At 44.9% G+C, this 26,421-nt stretch overlaps 2 protein-coding genes across 3 annotated transcripts in view; one reads left to right on the top strand and one right to left on the bottom strand.

Annotated features, from left to right (window-relative positions):
• The window catches only part of APCDD1L (APC down-regulated 1 like), a 52,768-nt gene extending 29,170 nt beyond the window's left edge, over positions 1-23,598 (top strand). Inside the window, exons 2-4 of the mRNA XM_084854262.1 lie at positions 6,652-6,826; positions 10,531-11,089; positions 16,416-23,598. Coding sequence (XP_084710388.1) covers positions 6,652-6,826; positions 10,531-11,089; positions 16,416-17,186 — 1,505 coding nt within the window. The 3' untranslated portion in view covers positions 17,187-23,598. The remainder of the gene's footprint in view (positions 1-6,651; positions 6,827-10,530; positions 11,090-16,415) is intronic.
• Positions 23,599-24,437: 839 nt separating this feature from the next.
• The window catches only part of VAPB (VAMP associated protein B and C), a 59,545-nt gene continuing 57,561 nt past the window's right edge, over positions 24,438-26,421 (bottom strand). For both annotated transcript variants that reach the window (XM_084854263.1, XM_084854264.1), the window contains one exon: positions 24,438-24,900. In XM_084854263.1, coding sequence (XP_084710389.1) covers positions 24,742-24,900 — 159 coding nt within the window. In that variant the 3' untranslated portion in view covers positions 24,438-24,741. The remainder of the gene's footprint in view (positions 24,901-26,421) is intronic.

Genomic DNA, 26,421 nt, shown 5'->3' with positions numbered 1-26,421 from the left:
CTTAAAGAGCTTTTAACGTGGGAGGTACGATTAGGATGTGTCCTTTTTCATTCAGCTCTCATATTTCCCATTATTCTCCATAATTTTTTTCTTAGCTTCCTAACAGAGCAATCCTACACATGTCTAGGTTCTATTGAGTTCAGTGCGGATACTTCCAGAGGTATAGGACTGCAGCCTAAATCACATTGATGTAGCCCTTATCTGTCATTTTTGCCCTGTATTTCATCTGAATGTGCCCTCATGTGGTGAAATCTGGAAATCTTCCTGAATTTCTAGTATTGCAATTGTTTGTTCTGAAGTGCTTTACACCAAACTACTATTTTCTCCGAACAGGGACTTTTAGAGAGAATTCTTGGACAAAATTCTGGGTTTTCCCAAGGATTCTCCAGAGCCCGGGAAGACCCAGCCTAGGGGAATTCCTCTCCTGTGACCTTTACTCTTGTCTGTCAGTTCCCTCTGATCCTTCCCTAAACTTACCAAGTTGAAGGGAGGGTGGAATCTAAAATTGACTAAAGCTCTTCCTAAGTTGCCAGTTTGCTGAAATGAAAACTTCTGCACATGCCTGGACCCTCCAAATTTGAGAACTCCAGTTGTTTTCTAAAAGATCATAAGCGCCATACTGAACCAGCCCAAATGCCTGTCTAGTCCAGCATTCTGTTTACACAGTGGCCAACCAGCTGCCTGTAGGGTGATCACTTACACATTGCCAAAAAGGAGGACATGGTTTCGCATAAAATTTGCATATGCGTAGATGCAAATTTGGAAAGAATTGCTATAGTTTAAATAGAAATAGAACACATCTCTCCCTTGCGGGGAAGGCTACCCTGGTGACTTCCTGTGTGCCTGCTGTCCAGGTGCTAACACTTGATGGGCAACCTCCAACCCTTCTTTGGATTCTTTATCTTTAATTAAACCAGACTTGGACTGGACAGGCCTTCAGATAGGGGACACTTTCAAATAGAGGACTGTCCCTTGAAAAGTAGGACACCTGGCCACCCTAGCTGTCTGTGGGAAGCTGTTCTTTCTGGTAAATGTGGCAGTAGGAATACAAAGGTACCCTTTCCCTGAAACCTCAAGGCAAGCCCAAAGGAGGCCCAGAGGCCTCCACTGACAAGTGAAGAAAAGTGTGGAACAGTCTGTAGCTTAAAGCTGAGAACCGTTGTTTCTTTAATGCCTCCTAGCCAATGAGACAGCAAGAGTTCAATAAAAAAGGTCTCAGAGTTTAGGTTGGTAAAGCGGGAATAGCTTAGAAGCAGCCCTTGAGTATGGCCTCATCTGCTGTTATCCGATCACCTCTTTGTTTTGCTAAGTTTGGGAGTGGGTGGGAGGAGAGAAACTGGAAGGTGATATTGTACCAACGCCACCATGGTATTGTACCGTAACAGGCCAAGGTGAAATTTGGAAAATGGTTGGGCTCAGCTCTTATTGGCACAGCAATTTTCTTGAGCCTGGAGGAGTTTCTTTCTGATGTTCCCATTTCCATTCTTCTCCATCCCTAATTGCAATCACTGTGAAATTTAGCTCTTACCCTCACCCTCCACTGCTTTTTGGCCCTTATTGCCTCCAGTTAGGGTTGCCAGGTCACAGAACATCCTTTGCATGCTCGTTAGCTCCTCTTTCATCAATACTTGGTCTCCTCCACACTTCTCCTCAAGCCTTTGTCTCCTCTACCTACCCTTCCGTCATCTCCCTCTTTCTCAGACCATTGCCTGCTTTCTAGCCTTCCCGCAGCCACCTTGCCTCTGGGCTCCCTTCCCCTTTTTCCTACTGCCTCAGCCTTTTTCTCAGGCCTTGGCCTGTGCCACAAATCTACCCCTGACCCTGTGGCCTATCTTGAAGTTCTTATCCCAGCCAAACTGACACCCCTTCCCTCCCAAAGAAGTTGGCTTGCAGACGTTCTGGGAGCTTTGTTTTCTTGATGAGTTGGAGTGTTCATGAACATTCTCTCCCACGTCAGCCAATCAGTCTTGGATGCTTCACTGCCATAAACGCAGTGCAAGAGGTTCTTCCAGAAGTAAAAACATCTTAGCGGTTGTGCTCTTTTTTTTTCCTCAGCCAAGTCTTATCTCTAATTCCCCCCCAAAAAAAGCCCCTTTCCTTTTTTTAATGTGTCAAAACCCTGTGAGTATCTCGCCAAAGTGTCTGTGATGTAAAACAATGCAGACTTGGTGCATCTGCCAAGGAGACATAATAAGGATTCAATCAAAGACCATCGCTACGCATTGGCTCAAATATGTTAGCTTGCATATAGTTGGGCGCTAAGCCATCATCAGTAGACATCTGGAAAAACTGCATTGGTTCAAGTATGTTTATACTGATGTAAACAGTAAGTGATTCTGGTCCATTAACACTGCTCATTCAGATGTTTTTACTGTTTGTAGGTTGATGTATTTTACTCATAAGTAAAAGAATGTATTTGTTTAGATAGGTAGCCTCTCTAGGGCTGATGACAGCACCCAACATGCCCAGGCTGGGCCCCCAGTGCTGCGGCAGCGTCCACAGAGAATGTCCTTGGGGGCCCTACATGAGTGTTCGGTGGCCACACAAGAGTTTGAATTCCCACAACAGCTCTGGGAAATTAAAATGGGGGCTGCCTTTTAAATTTCCCACAATGCCCTGGAGTGACACCACGTCACGGACATTGCGGACATTTTGTATGGTGGGCTGCCCACTACCAGCAGCAGGTGAACCCAGCGGGGGTTGGAGGGGCATCAGTGTCAGAGGAGGCTTGCCAGAGGGCATTTCGCTGTGAGCCCGTTGCCAGCCTGAAGCCTATCCTGTTCCATTCACTCCTCTGGGGAAAAATAAATGCTTCTGCATGGGAACATAGCTGTGGTAAGTCAAAACTGCCCCTCTGCCCTGTCCGTGGAGAGGAACGCTATCGGGTATTCCATGAGGAGTGCAGTCTGTTTTCCCTGAGGTTCTTTATGATATTTAGGCCTCCCTCCCCACACTTTTTTTTAGAAGTGAGAAGGGTAGAATGACGATGAGCATCTGGAAGGAGGAAATTTTACTCTGAGAGACCTGAACCATCAAAGGTCAAATTGCCTGCCCACGTATAGCATGACAGCAAGATCACAGAAGTAAGAAAAGTGTAGGGTGACATAAGAGTGTCAGAAGAGCCCTGTGGCATCATCCCAAAGGTCCATCTGGTGTAGCGCTTCATTGCTTCAGTGGCCACTCAGAGGCTTCTGGGAAGCCACAAGCAGGACAAGAGGGCAATAGTGCTCTCCTGCTGCTTTTCCCCAGTGACTGGTATGCAGAGACAGGCTGCTTCTCATCTAGGGTGGCCACTTAAGAATTGCCAAAGAAGAGAGGAACAGAGGATTTGCATAGGATTTGCATATGCTAATTTATATGTATATATGCAAATGCAGAAATAATTATTATAATTAAAATAGAAATATAGTACATCTCACCATAGTGTGGAAGACCTACCCGGTGACCTCTGTGCCTACCTATTTAGTCTTCTGCCCAGTTGCTAATTGTTGATGGGCAACTGTTGACAGGTTTTTTTTCTTTAAACCAGAATTGGACAAGACAGCCCTCCAAATAGAGGACTGTTCCCTGTAAAAGAGGACACATGGCCACTCCACGTCTGATTATGAAGGTAGCATATAGCCATCATGACTAGTAGTCATTGATAGCCTTATCCTCCATTAATTTACCTCGGAGGCAATCCTATGCATGTGTCGACAGAAAAAAGCTCTATAATTCCCAGGATCCCCTAACCAGCCATGCTGACTGGGGCATGCTGGGAGTTGTAGGGCTTTTTTCTATGTAAACATGCATGGCATTGCACCCCTAGTCTCCTTTAAAGCTGTCTAGATTGGTGGCCATTGCCACATCCTATAAGTGATCGTGCATTCAGTTGGAAAAAGGAAGTGACAGAACTTCATTGGGACCCCTTTGTTACAATCCCCAACCAGCAGGTGGTATTTGGCAGAGAGAATTCTCCAGAGGGGTGGGGGGACTTCAAAGATCCAGTCATTAATATTCCCACTTTATAGATGGGAGCATTGAAGCTTGGAGAGAATGACTTGTATGCTGCAGCGAGGGATATCTGTCACTGGGAAATCCGTCTCTTGGCTCAACAGAGTTCTGTGGCGTGCCCGGCTTGGTTTGAGTTTGTGGACCAAGCTGTGGCTTTTTCCTTGAACTTCCTGAGCGCTTTGTGTATTTTTTGTGGTGAGCCGTAATCTCTGCAAATTTGTGTGATTTGCGCAAATTACGCAAATGTGCAAATGCAGCTGAAATTTGTGCAAATTAAAAAAACACAGAAAATCTGTGAACTGGTCCAACTTGCTGCAGACTGAGTCATGCTCTGCAGTAGAAAACAGACCAAAGTCTGGGGGGCTGAACCGATGGAAGCTCGTCGAGCTCCACCACCCCCCGAACGGATTTCTCTAATATCTCTAGCTGCAGCCTAGACCACCCTGAAAGATTCATGACCAAAAGGAGATGTGAGTATCAGTCTCCTGGTCCAAGCTGCTTATTGTCCATTACACTGCATTAATTCTGGGGATTCTGGAAAATAAAACAGGGCACGGGCGTTTAGTTCTGATGGCTAAGAACAAGAGTCAGAAGTCTGCAGAAATGTTCAGAAAAAGAAGTAGTTAGACAAAGGTGTTTGAGACCAGGGTTGTGTTTCTTCCAGTGGTAAGCTCCCATTGACTTCAGGTCACGTTTTTACAGGAGTGATATTAAAAACCCAGTTAATGACTTGATTTGGCCGCATATTCTCCCATTGCCTAAGCCAATAACATCCGCTGCTACGGGAAATGAGGTAAGTGACAAGATTACTGTCCTTGTAAAGGGCAACAGGAAACTTTTAATGTTCCCATGTTACAATTTTCCTGCCTTGGCTGTTGCCCCTCAGCTGTAAATTGTGGAGGCAGAGGAGAATTATTCTGAGGCAGAGCTAGTGGGGTCTAGAGATGGGGTAGGCTAGAATTCCGTTGAAGTAAAATGGATTGCTTATTGGATGTGTTTTAAATCGGTGCTTGTATGTGCATTGAGCTTTTAATAGTTCCATTCTGCCTGATGAAGAGTCTTGTGTAACTCAAAAGCTTTATGTAGACAGTCCATTAAAAACTCCGCTGTATCCATAGGCCTAAGGAGACAGAAACCCTCCCAAACCTGCTCAAAAAAGGACTGAGCATGCCTAGTGGGTCCCAGGAGCCATGGCATGTTGAGAGTCCATTGGAAAAGGCGAGCGGGGGGGAGGAAAACTGGCCAGGTTATGGCCGTTACAGCTTATAGCAGCCTTTCCCAACCTGGTGCTGTCCAGATGTTTTGGACAACTCCCATCTACCCCTGGAGAAGGCTGGCTTACGATATCCCAGAGGACAACACCCTGAACAGGAGCAATCCTATTAGGCCTCAACAGTTGAGAGCGAGCAGACATTACAACATTTTCTTGCGGCTTCTACTTGTATACATGTAAATAGATGCATGTCTCAAAAAGGAATAGTACTTTCCCATTCTCACTTTTTCAAAAGAGATCCAGTTCAGGGGCTGACAGAGCTATGTTAAAAAGGTATTTCAGGCTTGTTGGGGGGTATTTAAATGTGGGGCTTGAGGCCTTTTGAGCCTCTTATGCTTCTGTTTCCCCTGTTGCCAGCTTTGGGCCCTTCCTGTAGACGCAGGCATTGGGATCTCCTCACGCCTCCCTTGCCCTCTTGTGGGTTCTACCCGAGACCTTTCAGATAGAAATGTTTAGCCAGAGGGTAGTGAAAGAGGATCAGATTTGTGATCTTAAATTGGAGCTAAAGTTGTTTTTGTTTTCTTAAGGCTTGCCTGGATGTGCCTTGCTGAGCACTACAAAATTATGCCTGGTAAATAGAACTAGGTTGCTGAAAGTGTTGGCTAACAGATTTGATTTAGAGCCGCTTGGCTAGACATTTGAAGAGAATATAACAACGGAGAGGCTGATTGTATGCAGTAGATAAGAGTGTGCCAGTTTGGTTTTATCTAAAATACTTATTTTTTCTCACCTTTCCACTTGATAAGTTTTCAAGGCAGCTTACGTACAAATGAAGTTACCTAAAGTGCAAATCAGACCTAAAACACAACTCCACATAGCGCAGCTGCTGCCCGATTTAAGAAATCTCAGTCAATTAGTTTTAATTTATTCAAATTATAATATAATTATGTTTGCACAGAAGTAAACACACTGGTTCTGAAGCAAAATAAAGCACATATCCTTTGTTTTTAGATGATGTACGCGGGTGTTGTAGCAGGCACCGTTTCAGAAGAGGCATTCCCACGTGTGTGAGGGAGATGACTGCACTCGCCTTGCAGTTTTGTAAATATGATAATGTGGGAACACCTTTTTAGTACTTAAAAAAACAATTCAACATTGCAGTCCAAGTATCTCTTTCAGGCAAGCTACTGTTGCTTCGCTTCTTGATCCCTTTTGTAAAATGGGCATAACAGTGAAATACCTCACAAGTTTTCCTTCCCTGCAGCCAAGATGAAGACCATAAACTTGTAACATACTTCAAGCCGTATGAGTGCATGACCAGAAAGACAATGGATGGCTATTAGCAAATGCCAGAATGAAACAGGTGCTTTTTATTATCTGAAATGCGGTGCCTTCCTGAGAGCCTCTACATTTGTGGCCTAAAAACATCTGATTTCTCTCTAAAGCTTATGTGTCTGGACAGAAGTTATGGGATGTCCCCATATCTCCCGCAGACCAGCTTGGGTCAGGAAAACTACGATGGGAGCCACAGTGCCAGTACCAATTGCGCCACCTTCAGGACGGCGCCAGAATTTCAGCTCTTCTGCCGCCTAGGTTGGAAGGTCACTGGATTTCAACAGGGTAAGGAGGTTGTAGCCATATAACATTTCCGCTGTGGATTGTATTTAATTGCCGTTGTGGCTTTTGTCTAACAGTTGGGAAACATTTATTTCTTTTGTTGCTTATTCCATTTCGAAAGGCCAGTGCATGCAATTTTCAGTTGCTGAAAAGTATACACAAGCTCTAAATTGTTTCTCTGATTTTGACAAGTGCACTGAGCCCTAAATTTATGAAGGGATCATAACCAGTTCTGGGTTAGAAGATGGTGCTTTGCAAACGTTTCTTCTGTTCATGTTGCATGAGATTCGTGGTGACCCTTCCCAATGAGGGCCCTTCTTTCTTGTTTCTTTTTGCAGAGTCCCTAAAACTTCACTTACAAAAAGCAAGAATATAGGAGCCCTCACAGAAAGCGTCCATCAGATTATGGTTATTTAGGGCTAGTGCTTACCGCTAAGGATGTATGGGCTGTGTAAAATCCATTCTGTCTGTGTTTCACGGATTGTCAGGCGCCTTTCGTTCCATCATCCGCCCACAGACGGTTGCGAATATTTTTTTTTGTCATGTGGAAAAATACGGAAATAATTACGTAAATATTTACGCAAGTATTTACGTATTTACATAATTAACCTCAGTACGTAACATTTAGTGTATTGTCCCCCATTCCATTCAACGTTTCCTCAGCAGAAACGTAGGTATTTTTCTACGGATTTATATGCGTAAATTTCGGGAAAATAAAAAATTCATCCGAAAGTCCACAGACTCCACATGGCCTGAGGGGGGCGCTCTAGTGTAGATTCCTCAAGTTGGATTCTTAGAAATCCGAGCTCATTTTAATCCATCTTGAATTTCTCCAGCATCCCTACTGCTGGGTCTGAGCTGTGTCACTTCAGGCTACGTGCATCCACATTACTGGATGCTCCTCTCTAGGCAAAAATAACAATAAATCCCTCCGCATAGAAAACTAGCCTTTTAGGGTGAGGGCTAGATTAGGGCCCAAACAATGGAAAGTTACTCTGCATGCATGCAGTCACACTTTACTCCGTAGGGACCTCATCAAGCCCCAGAATTTAATAATTCTAGCCCAGGCCAGCACAACTTACTTGTTTTATTACATTTCTTAAACGGCTCCATTTATTAAATACATTCTCTGGTCATTGTACAGTTCAGTGTAAGCTGCCTTGGGCAATGATAGAAATATGGAAGTGAGAGAAATATGGGATGTGCATGGTTTTAATAGATAAATAATAAAATATTCTTCCCCACCTCCTCCTGAAATGGCATTAAATTTCAACAAAATATGTGAACAACAACAACAGTTAAACCGGTAACTGTAAAGATCTAATGCTATACTAAACTCAGTTCATTTATTTTGATTAAATTAATTTATCTCTTTGGTTTCCACACTGTGTGCCAGCAATGTGGCGCAGTGGCTAGATTGTCAGAATAGAACTGAGGAGACCCAGGTTCAAATCCTGACGCAGCCGTTTAGCTCATTGGGTGACCTTGACTCAGACACTTTTGATCTCTCAGCCTAACCTAACTCAGGGTTGTTGTGGGGATAAAATGAGGGGGGTGGGAAGAAGGATGCATCCCATCCTGAACTCCTTAGAGGAAGAGGGGCAGATAAAAGTGTAATAAATTAATCAATATTGCATCCTTCCTCCAAGGACTTCAGGATGGCACACATGGGGTTAGTTCATTTTTCAAGTTTCCAACAAACCTATGTGACCTAAAGGCCGCCTAAGGGCGCAATCCTATCGGGATAGGCGACTGCCTATCCAATGCAGGGCAGGAGCAGCGTGGAGGGGATCGTGGTGCTTCAGCCACCCTGCATTTGCAGCTAGACAGCCGATTTCGGCTGTATAGCTGCGGGAAGGCGGAGTGGGGGGGGCAGACTCCAGATGACGCCTAGGAAGTGTCGGATTGGCACTTCTGCACTCCCTGCCCTGGAATGCCCCCAGGAACGCCCCATTTTCACTGCTCTGCGCTCCTCTTCCGAGCATGGAGCGCAGGGTCGTTCAGTGCTGCCTACGGGGCAGCGTGGGTGGGGGTGGAGGTCTGTTCCCGGAAACCGACTTATCCTATGGCCGTCTAGCCGCTGACTGACTGTGCCTTAAATGGCCTACATGAGTAAGCAGGGATTGGATCTTAAGGCTACAACGCTGCACCTGCTTACTTGGTGTAAGTACCCCTTGAACGCAGTGAGACTTACTTCTGAGGAGACACGTGCAACAGGTGTGGGCAGAAGGTAGATCTGGATCTTCTTTGGCTGATTTGCAGTTGATTGGCAGGGATTTCTGACTCCCAATTATTTAACAAGAAAAGTAACAAAGTAACTCCCCTCCCCCTAAATTATACTGCCGGAACGAAGAAAGCTTGGTACAAAGGAGAGGATTTTTATCTGGAAGGACAGTGAATTCCATTCAGTTCTGGTACTCAAACCAAATTGCTGGGCTCAGAATGCTTTCTTATTCTAAATGTCTGTCTTTTGCACCAGGCTCTGGTTAGTGGATCTTTGGGTTTCAAAAAACCCCAAAGTATTTCCAGCAGGCTTGTAGTATGCCCTCCTCTGATGTACAGGACTGTACTCTGACTCTCAATTAACATTGAGAATTAAAGTAATTCAAATTATTAAATGAAACGAGTTTAATTAGATCAAATTAGGTACGGTAGGCAAATTCCTCTGCCTCATTTATTTAATCACAGAATGTGAAAGTTCGATTCAGTAGATGGATGCTTTTTAGGTCCAGCTGTGAACAGATATTCTACTTGCCAGTAGGAAAAAAACACATAGAATGTAGTAGAGATTCATCGGCCGCCAGGGCTCTCCTTCCCCCACCCCATTTTTAAAATTTCTTTTGCAAAATAGAAAATATTTGTAACATGACCATCTTTCCTTCCAGTCTGCCCTGTATTTCAGCCGTTTTTTGCATGATCCAGTTCCCCAGTCGTAGCAGGCCATTCCTATTTCAAGTCAAAGCTGTCTATTTTGACCAACTGCCAAAGTTTTTTCCAACCATTTCCATCGAGTCTGAAACTTTCCCCCAATAACCAACAAGTATTTGATAAACATTCCTGTCCCCATTAAGTTGCTCTTCTCACTCAATGACTCAGCATCGGCACAAACAAAATTGATACTGGGTAAGATCCAGGATCTGCCTTCCGTGAGAGGAAGGGCTTGGCTCTTGGAAGGCCCTTAAACCCAATTTTGGATTATCTCCCCCCCCCCCCCATTTAGCAGGGTCTCTTGACCACTGGGGCTGTTTGCACAACACGACAGCCCACCAGGGGTTATTTAACCCATGGTAAGGCTGTAGGGTGCATGTGGCTGCCATTTTGCTCAGGGGTTGTCATGTCATGTGAACCCAGCAAGTGTGGGTAATTCAGGGTTAAACTACCCTTGTGTAACCCATGGTCTGTTTTAGAGTTGTTTAACCTTCACATAACCCATGCTCATTGAATTTGCATGACACAACAACCCTCAAGCAGGGGTTTGCATATTCAGCGTGGTGTCCATGGGTGCCATGGCTTGTCATGGGTTAAATAACCCATGATGAGCTGCAGTGTGTTGTCTGAACCCAGACTTGGTAGCAGTATGGTGGAAGGGCTGCCGTGCATAGGAGGGGACATCAACTTCCACCAGTGTGGTTGATTCAGTGTCAGTCTGGATCCTAACCCATTGCTAAATGTTGTGGTTTTAACGAAACTTTCCTCCTCGTCTTCAGGTGCGAGGTACGGCCAGGACCTGAATTCCTTACCCGGTCATATATGTTTTATGCCAACCGCCTCTTCAAAGCCTATCAGTTCTACTACTGTGACCCTTCCTGCCAGGACCCCACCTACTCCCTAGTCATCAAAGGCAAAATCAGGCTCCGCCAAGCATCCTGGATCACCCGGGGTGCAACGGAAGCAGATTACCACCTTCACAAAGTTGGCATTGTCTTTCACAGCCGGAGGGCCATGCGGGCAACGGTTGCCCGCATCAACCAGACTTCAGGAGGACATTGCCGTGGATTCTTGCCGGCTGGGCGGACTTGGGCTCCCGGTGCCCTGTACGAGCTTCTGAGTGCTAAAGCGGACCAGGATTGTACCCCGGGCCTCGGCTTTGCCATGCACGAACTTAGCCTTGTACGAGTGGAAAAGTTCCACCAGCCAGTGCTCCTCCAGCAAAACCAGGGGAGCAGGGAGGTGGAGGAGCTGTATCTTGGGGACATCCACACCGAGTGGTCAGAAAGACTCCATTATCGGCCGACGGGATATCAGCGCCCCCTGCAGAATGCAATGGTAAGAGTACCACTTTATATGGAACCGTGGTTCATCTACTCTGGCCTGGTCATCTGTACTGCCAGTTAGAGCATTTGGACCTGAAAGCTCCAGGTGAGAATCCTTGCTTCGTCACAAATGACAACTGATCAACGCATTCAGAATAATCATATCTTTCTGCTTTTGGGGCTCTATTACTTTGGAATGCAGTGAGCAGTTGCATTTTTGATTGCACCTCAAGGACTCCCTGTGGTCTTTTACCTGCAAAACTAGCATGTTAGAGACACAGATGGGACAAAACTTTCCCCGAAAGAGCCTAGTTTTCTAAATAGAGGGAAGTAAAACAGGCACTCTGCTATGTGCAGTCTGAAGTGGTACAGTCCCAACAAGGCAGTATCACACGATTATTCTGAACAGGGCAAAAAAGAGAAAGAGAAATAAATTGTAGTGAAAGGATTATTGCATTTTGAAGCCAACGACCTGTTTGGACTAGGGATGTCTGTTGCTGGGAAATCCATCTCTTTTTCAGCGTGATGGAGTTCTGTGGCTTGCCTGACTCGACTTGCATTTGTGGGCCACGCTGTGGGTTTTTCCCGAACTCTGGGAACTTTTTGTGTATTTTTTTTGTGATGGCTATAATTTGCGCAAATACAAATTTGCACAAATTGGAGCTGTAGTTTGCATAATTTGTGCAAATCGTGGGCACAATTTGTGCAGTATGCACAAATTACACAGATTTGCACAAAATTCAGTTGTAATTTGTGCAACCTAAAAATGCGAAAAATCCGTGAACTAGCACGGCTTGATGGAGTCAGGCTCTGCGGTGGAAAGCGGACTGAAATCCAGGGGGCCGAACCACGGGAAGCTCATTGAGCTTCACTCTCCCCAATGGATTCCTCTGACATCCCTAATTTGGACTCCAGAAGGTGGAGGTGCATAACATGCATATGCTTTCTGTAAAGGCATTGAGACAACTAGCCTGTAGAGTCAGAAGAGAGAGAAAAGCAGTCCAGGAGAAGTTTTATAGATGGCCCTTTCTTCCACTGGATGGGACAGGATTTTCCCCAACCTAAAATGTTGCAGTTATACAGACCATGTGCCTGAAGTAAAACCCATTTCTTAAATCCCTCTCCAAAAGAAGATATTATTGGTGTATATGTCTCCCGTCCAGCAAGCTGCATGTAGGTATGCCAGTTCCTGATGTTCGAGCAGAGCACCGGAGTTTAGCAGAAAAGTTGTGTATAACTAAACAGTAACAATACAAATATCTGAAGGGGGAAGCGGGCACAGTTATTACCTTATGGCCTCTATTCTGGTGGGTCCTGCTGAAGTTCATATATAAAAAAAGAGGAGCAGTGAGGAAAATCCAATAAACCATTATCCCTCAGCAGAATGCCATTACCAGAGGAAATAGCCCTGAATGTAATTATCGGCAGCAGGCCTGGGATATACAGAAACCCAACTTTCAGTGCAGCCGAAATGTGATTATGCAGCTGGCCTTGGTTTCTTTTTTGCTTTTTGTCAGGAGCTTGGTTTCTTTCCCAGAGTGTGTTTTTATCAGAATCATAACTAATCAATTTAGAACTGCGATTGAACTGCAAGATAGGACTACAAACAATAGCAGAAAAATGCTCATGACCGTTACCAGATGGGGAGCAGAATGAAATTGGGGTGTGTGGAGGGGCAAGGAAGGAGAAAAAACAGTTTTTCCACCAGTACAATAATGCAATAACTGGGATTCTAGAAAGGAAAAGAAAGAACGCGAAGAGCCACCCTCCAAGTAATATGCTCGGATTGGCATTAAAGCCTGCGTTATCTTAGGCCAAAACCATATACGTATGAGCTAAACCAGGTGGTAAACACAAATGCTTTCTAAAATTAATTTCAAACCAAGCTGAGGTGTGCTGAAATACAGTGACTTCACCACAACGCTGCAATTAATCAGCTAACAGTTCTACGCGGCTTGTTAACAGTGGATGATGTCACTGCCTGGGGAGAATTGGGCACTGTCATTTGGATCCTTCAAAAGAGCTTCATTTAGGTGAGAGAAATTCTGGCAATGAGGAGGAGTCTTGGCACCTTTTCATAGCCAGCAGCTCTTCTTGGTTGCCACCAGCCTCTGGGGAAAGGCCGTAGGGCACATCCTTTTGCCTGCAAATCCTGGCAGCTCCAGGTAGGGCTGGGAAAGACTCATGTCTGAAATCCTGGAGAGCCACTGCCAGACAGTGTAGGCAGTAGTGACCGGTAGACTGACCCAGTATAAGTCAGCTTTTTATGTTCCCTACTCCATCCCTCCCTGCATCTACTTGCATGCACAGAGAACTTGGGGGACAGACTGGGGCCAGTGTCTCAGTTCATGGCAGACTCTGGAGAATGTCAGAAGCAGCATAAATCCATAGGGGCTACAAACTTTTTTTTTAAGCCATCGCTCATGTGGAAGATCACATGCTTTGCATACAATAGGTTTCAGCTTCAGTCCTTGGCATCTCTAGTTAATAATAATCTTAGGCAGCAGAGCTGGGAAAGAGCCATGCATGAGATCCTAGAGAAGCGCTGCCAATTACAGTAGACACTATGAGGAACAACGGGCCCATGGTCTGGTCAGTGTAAGGCGGCTTTATATATTTTGATATGAAAGCTGATTCAGTACAGAATAGCGCCCCCAATTTACACATTTCAAATGCTACCCAGTGGCTCTGCTGGGGCTGACCACGGGGTGCAGGGCTGGGGCCCTCCTGTTTGGGAGGGCCCTCAAACAATCCTGACAAGCGGCAGGGCGACGCCTCCTCCTGCTGCTGGACGACCAAAGGAAAGTCCTGTGCTGTGACGGCGCCCTTGTCGGCTGTGCCCCCCCCCCCCCCGCTTCCAAAGGCAGCATCAGATCTGTTCAGATCAGTGCTACTCAAAATTTGCAAATAAAAATACTTAAAAATGGTGTGCTTCAACCAGCTAGCCGCTGATACCACAGGCCTTCCCTTCGGCAGCACGGCAGCAGCAGGGCAGTGCAGACAGTGGGGAGGGACAGACCCCCCTCCAGAAGCACCCTGCCTGGGGCCCCCTCAAACCTGGTGGTGCTGCTGGCACTCCCACAGAAATGCAGCAGTTCTCCAGCCTGGAGAGTTGTCATAAGAGTCAATTGAGTTTCTCCAGCGTCAGTAGTGTGCACATGAGAGCCAGGCATTAGCAGTAGAGGTTTCTTCCCCACTGCTATGCTTTCTCCACCCCCACAACTAAAACCTCTTCTGTACAAATTAACCTCTTTGATTTCCCCCAAATCTGTATCTGTTTTAAAGAGAAACCACGCTTGGGAAATTATCTCCTATTATTAAAGTATTTCCTGCTTCAGAAGACTGTACATATTTCAGTAACTGCTGGGAATATTTAGCTAGAACGCACTGTGTACCATCAACACTCCTTGGAGTGACAGTTGCGGTAAGGAGAGTTGAAAATAGATGAATTACTGCAGACTTCATTCAGCATACATGTAAATGGCTCACCGTACTGCTAACTACAGAGTTACTTAAATCTTATTCCCATGCAAACACGACTGGCGTCTCTCAAGATCGACCATATGTAGCAGCCCAGGCTTATGAAAACAGATGCAGTTCGCTATAAATTGTATGTGGCCCGTGTCTATAATTAGTGCAGGAATAACTTTTTAACACTGACCAGAAACCTTTTGGGCGACTTATTCAAATACACGATCAGTTTCATCCCCCTGTGTGTGTCAGATGAAAATATGTACATTTCTTTCACATCAAGTGAAACTAGCTCCTCGTAGTGGGGTAGAGAGGAAATTACTTTTATAGGGTGGCTTCCACATACTACTAAACAAACTACAAAATTTCAGTTTCAAAAGTTCCATTTCCCTGCCCTGTAGAAGACTGATGCATACTTGTAATGTTTTAGATACCGCAAATCCATATGTTTTTTTTCCATCCAGTCAAACCCCATTTCATTCCCAGCTGCTAAAACTTTCAGAATTTCAGGTAAAAGTGGCTGCAACTTATCTTTGGGCAGAGGATTGGGACAGTGTGGCCTTTTGACGATTTCTGTTCTTTGGTCAAAGGAAGCACAAGGCCTCTAACATGTAATCTGTTGCATCGTTTTGAAGCCCAAGAACCTCAACTAGCTTTCTTTCTAGCAGGTTTCTAGACCTCATGTTTTTGCTTTTGGGGTGGGGGGAATCAGCTATGAACATGTTATCAGTATAGTATAGAAAGCAGGCTGGTAGAATTGGGCATGTTCACCTCTATGCGGATGTTTTTGCCCCTGCTCCCCCCTAGTATTATGGACTTTTGTTCTCTAACGAAAGGGAAGTTAGGTTTGTTTGTTTACAGCAGTTTGTTCCCCTGCAGGATGTGGCTTCCCTTGATGAAAAATATTAGAGCTGTGAGCAAATGGCCTCTCAAAATTCTCCAGCCTTTTTTGTGGGCAGAGAAATTGGGGGGACATTTTCACCAAATTTCTCCTAGGGGAGGAGAAATTCTCCAACCGTTTCTCGCAAATAGGGCTCAATACTGGCAGGGGTTGTACCACAGGTTCTTTCTTTTTTCCTAAGGGTTTTTGGTTTATTGCACTGTTCCTGTAAGTGGCAACAACATCAACTGTGTTGAGGCTTCCACTTTTCTGAGGCAGAATTTTGAATTTCTTTTGGTTTTTGAGCTTACCTAATCACTGCGAGGTGGCCAAGGGTGCTGTGTGTGTTTTCTCTCTCTATTACACATCTTTCCATTGCTCTGCAGCCTCCCAGGCCACCTTCATTCCTGAACTGAAAAAGCCCTATGGGAGAAATTACCTCATGATGTCTTCCTCATGATAGCTTTAATTGAAGTGTGGGAAGCTGAGGAGGCTACAGGCTGCCAAAGAGATTATACAATGAAAGACAGGACAATTATGCTGTGTTTTCTCTCTCTATTACGCATCTTCCCATTGCTCTGCAGCCTCCCAGGCCACCTGCCATTCCTGAACTGATAAAGACCTATGTGAGGAATTACCTCATGATATCTTCCTCATGATAGCTCTAAGTGAAGTGTGGGAAGCTGAGGAGGCTACAGGCTGCCACAGATTACTGTTCAGTGACAGACAGGACAGTTATGCACACTGCATGGCCACCTCATAAGTAAAGTAAGGACAAGAACCCCAAACCCAACCCATGAGAATTTCTCTGAAATTTCTTCTCCTTTGAATTTCTCTTTGAAAGCAGTGTCTTTTCTATCAAACTGAATGAGAATGGTCAAAAAAAATGTGGGAGAAATTTTTGGTGCAGCACTGAAAAATATGGTCCTTAGTAAAATGTATAATGAAAGTGTTGCTGAGGATTTGCCTTCTTTTTTCCTTCCAACAGCATCACATCCACCCTTGCCCTGCCTGTGGGATTATATACAGAGCTGATGAACATCACCCACCTGTCTTACCAGTCAGACCTGAGCTCCCCATGCGGCTTAGTGGTCGCTGGGTCAGCTCTCGGTGCGAGGTCCGCCCGGCGGTGCTTTTCCTCACGAGGTATTTCACTTTCCATGGCAACAACCGCAGCTGGGAAGGCTACTACCACCACTACTCTGACCCTCTCTGCAAACAGCCCACCTTCACCGTGTATGCCTCAGGCCACTACACTCAGGGGGCCCCATCCCTCATCGTGAGGGGAGGCACCGAGCTGGTCTTCAAGGTGACCCATGCTCGGGTGACGCCCATGGATCAGGCGACGGTGGTGATGCTGAACTCCTCTGACTTTGGGAGCTGCGGGGAGGCCGGTTTGTGGAGCGTTGGGCAGGACCTGGATGTGAGCCACACAAACGGCTGTGCAGCTCTGGGAATCAGGCTGCCCCACACCGAGTACGAACTCTTCAGAATTGAGCAGGACGCAAAAGGCCGCAGCTTGCTCTACATTGGTGAGAGACCAACAGACGGGTCGAGCCCCAACACACCCAGCAAGAGGCCCACGTCATACCAGTCCCCTCTCCTCCAGTGTGGGATGCCCTCAGGAGCCTTGACAGGACGCATCCGGCCCAGTTACCTGGGAAGATTAGGAGATGACATTAACAGTGGAGCACCGAAGACGCTGCCCTGGGTGTCTGTGCTAGCGAGTTTAGTTGTACAGCTTCTCAGATGCTACTAAAAGGAGAGACTTCTTTGCTTAGCGGGTTGCACAGAATCCGGACAGCATTGGCATTAAGACATTGGTGTATCCACACTAGAGTGAGCCCGTTTGGGAGCAGTTTTGTTTTATACTTTACAGATATGTACTCTGTGTTTTCTTGATGGGTGAAGCCCTTTCATACTTGCCTAAGTATGGAGATGTACACCTGAATTGCCATTCTTGATTTCTGATGTAAAAGTCATCAGTTGACTTAAATTCTACTAAACACACAGAACTGCCTATATGTAGAGGGTAGGATAGACATGAAATATTTTTCTCCAAGACTCCCCCCCCCCCCCCATTTCTGATGTATAGAGAAGCAATTCTGCTTTCACAGGTTAATTTTACTTTTTGGAGTTACTCTGGATTGATATTACAGGTACATATGGTTTACCAGTTTGTTTACAAAATGTAACTAACAACTGTTTTAAAAAAGGAATGTTGGAATTAGAGAGCTTGGGATCTAGCTTCTATATAGCATGCCATAAGTGAGGAAATATACACATATATTAAAATTCTTCTCCTATGGCTGGGGTGGAGAGCTAGGGCAGACAGCAAGGAAACAGACTGCTAGAGTAGATGGTTTACTCCAGTAAGCTGGGAACATTGTTGTTTTGCAGACTGAAAATACGTACAATGCTCCCTACAACTCAAAATATTATTGCATTGTTCCTTTGACCAGCCATTGGTTACATTTTTAGAACTTTAAGAATACTAACTTTTAAAATGAAAGTAGCAAGATTCTGGTCCTCCGTGCAAAGCTTGGAAAGGCAACAGCAAAGAAAGAAAAGCTGAAGATAACCGTTCTAAAACTCACGATTTAAGCCAGGCCAGTGCAATTTGCACAAGTGTAATTCAGCTCATTAGCTATGTATGACAGCCCATTGAGACTCGAACCATGGTTTTGTTGTCTAGCCAGAACTGTAAAACTGTGGGGTTGTCAAGCAGGCCACGGTTCGTGGGCGAAGGTCATAAAATGCGCAGGCTTGGATGTCAGCCTTGTATGCATATGAAGTCTTAAGGACTAACTGTGCATTGGTGTAAGTGCATTGCTTGTAGTGACCTTTGGCTTTTTAATTGTTTTTAAAATGTCAGATGTGCGCTGTGTTTGGAGGGGAGGTTTAAGCTTTCTGTCCCCATCGTGATCCTCATCCCCCCCCCCCATACTGCAAAGAACAATAGAAAAAAGGTCCCATTGGTGCCAATAGGACCTTTTATTCTATTGGTAGCCATAGTGGGGGTTTGGGGAATTGTAGTGCAGGAGGAAAGGCTTAAACTTCCCTTTCCCTTGTGCTGCAGTGCTGATAAAAATTTGGGGGCCGCATGTTTAGTATTGAGTATCGCTGCAAGCGACACAGTTGAAGTAACATGCATGTAGGCCCTGACTCATCCCACACTTGATCATCCTAGTACCTATGAGGGAAAGGAGACATCTATTGGTAAACAAAGAAAATGCTCAGAAGGGCTTTTGTTTACAACATCCTCCAGCTATCTTCCATTGCACTGTCAGAAATACCCATTATGAGTTTTTTGGCATCCTCTTTCTTAACCAGTCAACAAAGCGACATTCAATTGAGTTAACTCTGAAATACACAGCTTCTGGCACTAGGCAAAAAGCTCCAGTGATTTCACAGTGTCTGATCAAAATGTCAGTTTAGCAGCTATTCTTTGGAGCTGGAGAGTTCCAGTATAAGTAGCAACACGCGCATTCTATGAAGTGATTTTTATTCTTTTTTGCAATAAGGAGTTGCACATCAGAAAACGTAAGGGTGAACCCTGATAATCTAAAATAACTCAGGATGATGCATAATATAAAAGCCAGGCTCCTTTTTACCTGTAAAGGAAGTCAGCTTCGTACATTATTAAGATCTCCTTGGAAAACTGGTCTTCTCCAAACTGCTCAAAGTATTTTTATTTTTTTAATAACCAGCTATGCAACTACATGGTATATTCATTCACAAGGTTGTGGCTAATATGTAGATAAATTGATGGGTTTTTATAGAAGTACCAGGGGGCAACTGTGTTAACAGACTCGGATGTAATGCTTATGTTAATGTACAATTTTTAAATGCAAATTGTATTACAGCATGCTATTTTTTACACAGGAAACGTTTTTTTAAAGTCATGTACATAAAACAGCTGCTCATCTTCTAAGAATGGCTACTTCTTAAAAAAATAGGCACTGGTATAACAACAGAAACTACTTCCATTCTTTCCTTTTGCTGGTCAGCAGCGGGGCAGTATTTTAAATTTCTGCAGCATCCAGTACTCATTGTCTGGTGCTTGGGACCAGCGTTGTGGCAGAGCTAGGGCTCACATGGACTCAGTGCTGGCCCACTTTTATTAACAGGGACGCCAGCGTCATCTGCCACCCCCTCAGACTTCCCTGTTCCCTCTGAACCTAGCCGCAGTCCTCCTAGTAGCTGGGGAGAACTGAATTTTCCCAGCAATGATATATTGTTCCTTGTTGTAACGCAAAGAATTTTGGGGTGGCTCAGTCTAGAATGGGCAAGTAAGACCATTCAGGATTACAAAAGGCCTGCTCCTGGTGGAGGTGAGAACTGCTAGAACTGGTTTGTGGATATGAGTTGGTGCAGCTGCTTGAATGGTGTGGCTACAGCGACTGTCATTATGAGCGCCTGCACAGCATAATGCACCACGCCGCCATTGCTTAGGTTCCATGTTTTAGTATGGCTAGAAAAGCTGTTTGAGGAATTGAAGTCAAATATAGAAGATTCCAGCTTTGATCTTTGCCATCTGATATTGAAAGGATGTCAAGTATCAGGACTGGGAAAGAAGAACAGAAGTCTCAGACAAGACTTCAACAATTGTTCTGGGCATCAAGCTTGTGCAGAAGGTTATTCCTATGAGGTTTGGTTGGAATTTTAGATAGGGGTGGGGAGAGGTAGGATGGAGTGGCATTTCCCCTGCCCCCCTCCCCCAACATTGGAAGGCAGGTTCACATACATGAATAATTGAGGCCTAGCCCCATGGCATTTATTCCGGAGATGAAGCCCAAACAAGCTAGATCTCTCTGCTGTAGCCACTAAGCATAGTTGCAGAACCAGCATGGCTTTCTCCTATTGGTGCTGGAGTGTTTGGGGAGAGTTCTGTTCTTTAAAAGTGAGATTTCTTGAGCTTCAGGTTCTGATCCAACAATTCAGTCTACTTCCACATGGCCAAGAAACTTGCAATAACTTCTCAGATGATCAGTATTGTGATAGAAATGCCAAGGGCACAAGTGAGTCTCTCTGACTGAATTAAAGTGCATGAGTAGCACATAAAAAAAAAGCTGACTCAAAAAAGAGCTCTTGCTTCTTAAGAACGGTATAGGAAGAATTTCAGCTGGCAAGCTTTTCTCACTCCACATGACAAGCTGTACCCGTCCGAGAGTTCATCTTAGCAGCTATTTAAAGTACAGGAGCCCAGTCCATTACTTGCCTGTGGTGGTGGTGGGGTGATGAAAGATGGATGTGATGTAAAAAAAAGCAGGATCCATTAAAAAGGTGGGTCTGGGGGCTGAAAACCACTAGCCTGTGGCAGGCAGCACTACCAGCATGTACTTGTTGGGGAGGTGGTAACTATATAGGAGTACAAGTGTTGCCCTTTCCCCAACAGATTTACTTCTATCCCACCTTCCTGTTTATTCAGATACTAGCATGTCAAAATTTTGCCTAAATATGGGCAGAGATCTCATGTGCCCTGAATAGCATCATTCGGGGCCCGATGTGCACGTTCACCGTTGCTCACAGCCGGGCATTTTCTCAGAACCTTGTGTGTTTGCAAGTAATTGGCTGTCTGGGCTGTTGGTTTCAAGCACAAAACGCCATGTTAGCACGCTGTTGCTCCACCCACAGTCAGGAGGTTGTTGTTTGCAAAAACACTGTGTATGCAAAAACACAGCAGTTTGAGCTTTGTATCAGATTTGGGGTTTCTTGCAGCAGAATTCACTTTTTTTCTTTGGGGGCCAGTTTCATACATCCCTGATAATGCACGAACCGCCTGACACGTTTTATAGCCTCTCCACTTATGCTTTACCCAGCTTGTGGTCCCAATATCTTGAGTTTCTCACCCCATGTGACTCTCAATCAGGTGAGCTTTATGATCATTCTTATTTTAAATTTATTAAAGTTGCCCAAAGATTGTCACCCAAACCAAATGACAAAACCAAAGCAGTAAAATGTCCCCACGAATAGCCATAAAACAAGTCAGAACAGAAGTAACTCCTCTGCAATGAAGTAAAGCAAACAGGCCAGTATTCCTCTGTACCATTTCCTTTTTAGAAATGTCTCTCTCTTTACACGTTCAGGCAGCGTAGCCAAGGTCTGCTTCTTATGATACCAGGAGCAGTTTGGTGGTCACCATTCTGGAGCTGTAGCCACACAGTTTTAAAGATTCAAAGTGCACTATGGGTGGCACTTTTCCATGGGTTCATCCCAGAGCCTTGTTCACACCCCACAGACTCGTGTCGTGGGATGGACTCCCAGAGAACTGTATCCTGCGGTGCTACTGCAATGCTTAAATGGCACCATGTGCGCGGTGAACCCCGAAGAGATAGGGGATAGCTGCAGGTAGCAGCAAAACCTGTGTTTATCCAAGCAGTAGAGTGAAGTTTAGATGGCAGCTTCCCAGTTAGCCACAGTTCCATTTTTACCGTGAGAAGCCATCTGTAACAACTGAATGCTGTTCATTTATAGAGTTTAAAGGCGAACTGACTTGTTACGTCTGTAGATGGGAAAGTTGCAGAAGGCTACTCCATGAATAGCATACTTTCTTCAAAAAGACACTCTCAAGTAATTATTTCATTTCATGGGGTAGATCGAGGTGGGCAACAAGTGGTCCCTGGCCTTTTTTGCGCCCCCTTAGTGTTCCCCAGCAGCTGCCATATTTGTGGCAAAGATCACACCGATGTAGTAGGGAAACAAGGCACGCAAGGAATGCACGCCTTGTCTCGAGGCAGAATCATACTCCCGGATGTTCAATTCTGCTTGGAATTGAGGTACACACTCCCATGTGCCTTGTTTCCCTGCCAAATTGGTTTGGTTTTTGCCACTGCCATCGCAGCAAATTTGGGATGGGATGCAGCCCCCCAACCCGCAGAAATTACCCACACCAAGGCTAGAGAATAAAGTTAGGAGGATTGTTAATAAAATGTCTTGTTAATGATAATTCTCTTTTGCAGAGCTGCAGCACAAAACAGAAGTAATCAAAACACAGACCAAACTCATTAATTTGGGGGGTAGATTTATTTGATTTTTTTTAAAGATGCTACATAGTCAAACAAGATTGGTCTTTTTTTAACAGCATAGAACTAATTCCTACTAATTTTTTCCCCTACATAGACTTATTTTATATACAAAAACAGTTTCCTGGCCGCTGTTTCCCCCAGTGTTTAGATGATTGAAACTGAGAATTATGTGGTGCCCAAAGCATTAGGAGGCAGAAGAATCCATCACCACTACAGCAATAAAAAGAAAAATTTAGTTCTATTCACCAACTTTGAACAGGTGCCTTTTTCTTTTCCTTGTTTTAACCATTTATAGCAGTAGTCAAATTTCCATGACAGTAAAAGAAAACATGAGATGAAATACATTAAATAAGTTAAATATGCATTAAACGTCTGGATATACGAGTTTAACTCAGCTACATGAACCAACAGCAATGGTAGCTTGGTCCCCTTTTAGAAGAACAAGGCATAAACCCTCATTCCATACAACCTGACACACAGACGACTGTCCAGCGGTATCTTTCCATCATGCAGTGGGGCTGCATTCAGTTCCTTTAAGCTTTTCACTGCTTAATTATCGTGGAATCTGTTAAGTTGAAGCCGACGTGAGACATTCTGATGCCGTGTGTCTCAACCTACCTTCCCACACACAGGATAACTAGGTTGCCTAGAACGGGGCACCACCCAGAAGTTCCTTCATGAAGGTGTCCCTGGATACTTGTCTCTTTTTCAGCGTGGGTCACAATCCAAGAGACACCGCCTCGATGCCATTATCATGCACAAAAGTCACCACTAAGCAGCTAATGGGCAAAGAGGGAGCATATTCTCCCTTTCTAGCTGGGCTGCCGAGAGGAGAGATAGAGAACGCAGCAGAGGCTGAACTAAGCTGTGCTACTAATGCACACACAAAACAAGCCCCATTCCCCTCCAGTCCAGAAGACTGAATCCCTGATTGCCTTTTATCCAGTTCAGGAGAGAAACCTGATCTGCAAAAGCTTCATAAGAATGTAATGGCTAAAGAGGGAAAACAAAGGTTATGCAAAAGACAGCCCGCGAACACACACACGCAATGCGGTGTATGCCTAAGCCTGTTGAGAGTTTGCTGTGGGTGCAAATGCTGAGAGTTTGCTGCAGGTGCAAGTGTCGCTGGAAGACATGACAAGCGGGGGGTGGGAAAAAAGATGTGATGGGCGAGAAGGCAGAAACGCATGGTCCCCATTAACACATTGCCATCCGGATTGGAACACAGATGGACAGAAGGAAACTGACTGGACGAAGAGCAAGAGGGGAGGGTTAGGGTGTTCAAACAATGGCCCAACGCAATGCTCCTCTTTCCTACAAAGCTTGGCGAAACAGGTGTCACACTCAGAGCAATTTGGTGCGATATATTGACTGACCCAAGCTAGGAAGTGGGCTCTCCCTACGATTCCAAACAGCCACAAGCAACTAGCTCCCCTCACTTCCCACCAGATGGGGCAAAAAAGCATGCAGATGGCCTCCCCGGTCCTAGCACAGTTCCAAAATTCCGGAAGTTTTCGTTACACCATTCTGTTCACAGACTGGCTGGGACCAATTGCAGAAACACCATCCATTCAGTAGCCCTGGTGCTGCTGGCTCCCTTCCGGATCAGGAACCTGGCTCCAAGTCCTTTACCTTTCCTCTCGAAGTTCCAATCTGCCGCAGCCCCACAGTCAGGGGTTCACAGCTCCTCCGGATGACACAGGGCCTAAAGGGGCAAGGTCACGCTTATATTGTTCAGAGTTAAATTGACTGCAGCTTGGAGAGTTACACTGCTGAGATTCTGAGACCCGAGTCACACCCACTTGACAGAACTGTTAAACTTATGGGGAGGAATGGTGGGCTAGTATATTTTACAGAAAACCGCCGCCCTAGCCTGCCTAAGCCAACCTCTAAATAACCAGAAGGTTCAGCTCCTTCAGTGGAGGAAGGGTTTTTTCCCCACCAAAGAAAAGAAGTCCATTAATAGGTACTAAGGTCCAAGAAATGTTTAAAGTTACTTTTTTTTAAACAATGCACCATTTTAGTGTTACATACATGATTTCTTCCTCATTGCTCACAAACAAGTTAATTTCTTTCTCTCTCTCTCTCTCCTGCTTACTCCTCATACATTTTAAACATTCTAGAAGATTATGTTATGTTAATGTTATATTTGTGCAGGGGTAAAAATTTAAAAGGCAAGACCTGTGAGATGTCATACATTTTTTTTTAAACATTTGTTATGAATAAATTTAATCCAATGATATGGCAGATCTGTCAATCCAATTTACAATTCTCGGCATGCAGCCTCTACAAGGCTATTTTCCCTATAATTACGCCAACAATAAAGAACAAAACCACCAGTGCGAGTAGTCTGGTGCTGAGACCCTCCTCCTTCGCAACCCCTGCTGAAGCAAAGGCTGGGTGGTTTGTCTGGGGTGTCTTCCTCATCCGCAGTCCGTCTTCTTCCTGCAGCAAGGATAATTTGAAGTTAAAAACAAAATCCTGCAATGAGCCGAGGTGTTTCTTAGGTAGCTCAGCCTCATTTGGGTTGTGTAGAGTCCTCACCAAGCTGGAGCAAGATTACGTGCTCTCTTTCCACGCAGAGGATAGTATCCAATGGTGCCATTCCACAAACTCAAATATTGCTAGCAGAGCTCCACCAAATCTTCCTGTTGTGCAAGCAGTTGCACATTACGCTTGCACAAGCGTAATGTGTGACCAGTTGTGCAACAGTGTTTGTGCAAACCTAACTTTAATTGGGTTCTCCTCTTGCACAGAGTTTGGAAGTTAGTTTCCACTAGCACAACATCATTTGTGCACGTGGAATGACACAACTGGATACCGCCCAGAAACTCCTGCTACTGTGTTTACACCGCAGTTAGACATAAACTAGGGGTAGTATCCAATGTTAGTCCTACCCAGAGTAAACCTGTTGAAATTCAATTCCACAGGTCTACTCTAAGTAGGACTAACACGGCATACTACCCATGGGTCCCTGCAAAACACAAGATCTACAGACAGAATTTTCCAGCTGGATTTCACATGCTTTGAGCAGGAACCCTAGTCAGCTCTAACCTGCTAGTGTCGGTGCCGATTTAAGAAGTAACCATGAGTATGCCATGCAGAAGGAATTATCTGGATCCTTTCCTGTCTGGGTTCAGGTCTAGTTTGGGGATGGAAACAGCCTTGGTGGATGACCTACACTGGGAGCTAGACTGGAGGAGAGCATCCTTGTTGGTTCTGGAAGACCTCTCAGTGGTTTTTGATACCACTGATCATGATACCTTTCTGGGATGCTTGGCTGCTATGGGACTTGAAAGCATGGTGTTGTGGTGATTCCTCTTCTATTTGGCTGAAAATTTCCAGAAATTCATCTTGAGGGACTATAGCTCGACCCCTTGGCCTTCAGCCTATGGGGTTCCTCAGGGCTCTATTTTGTCCCCCATGCCTTTTAACATATATGTGAAGCCACCAAATGGGTCATCCAGAGTTTTGGGGTTGTTGTGTTTTATTGTGTTAATGTATTTATTGTACATTGCCTCGAGTGCTCATTGAAAAGGACAACTCAGAAATATTTTTAAAAATAAATAAATAAATTTGGACCAGAGTGGAACTGATGGGAGGTGGCAGCACATGATCCAACTGCCTGTTCCTGACTGCTTAAAACAAATCAGCAACATTACACCTGCATCAGACTTTAGAAAGTTTTGATGCTCAAATGGCCATTCCTAGATTCTTTAACAGCAGCCACACATATGTTTTAGTTGCTGTCTCTATCTGTGTGGCACTCCTCACAGGGGCATGCTTCCTAAGTGTCACCATGTTCATTTATTTGAACAATTTCTATCTTGCTCTTCAGCCAAAAAGCTCTCAAGAGTGGCTAACAAGGATCTAAAATACAACAAAAGCAATACGAACAGCCAAGACCGCTAGGTCAGTGTTGAGCAAGATTAGGGGGAAAAAAACATACCAAAACAAGCAAGATCT

The sequence above is a fragment of the Heloderma suspectum genome, chromosome 4, assembly GCF_057233095.1.
Source record: "Heloderma suspectum isolate Gila_16-S chromosome 4, 16-S_ref, whole genome shotgun sequence".
Classification (NCBI taxonomy): domain Eukaryota; kingdom Metazoa; phylum Chordata; class Lepidosauria; order Squamata; family Helodermatidae; genus Heloderma; species Heloderma suspectum.
Note: the sequence above shows the minus strand (reverse complement) of the source record. Positions and strands in the feature narration are given on the sequence as shown.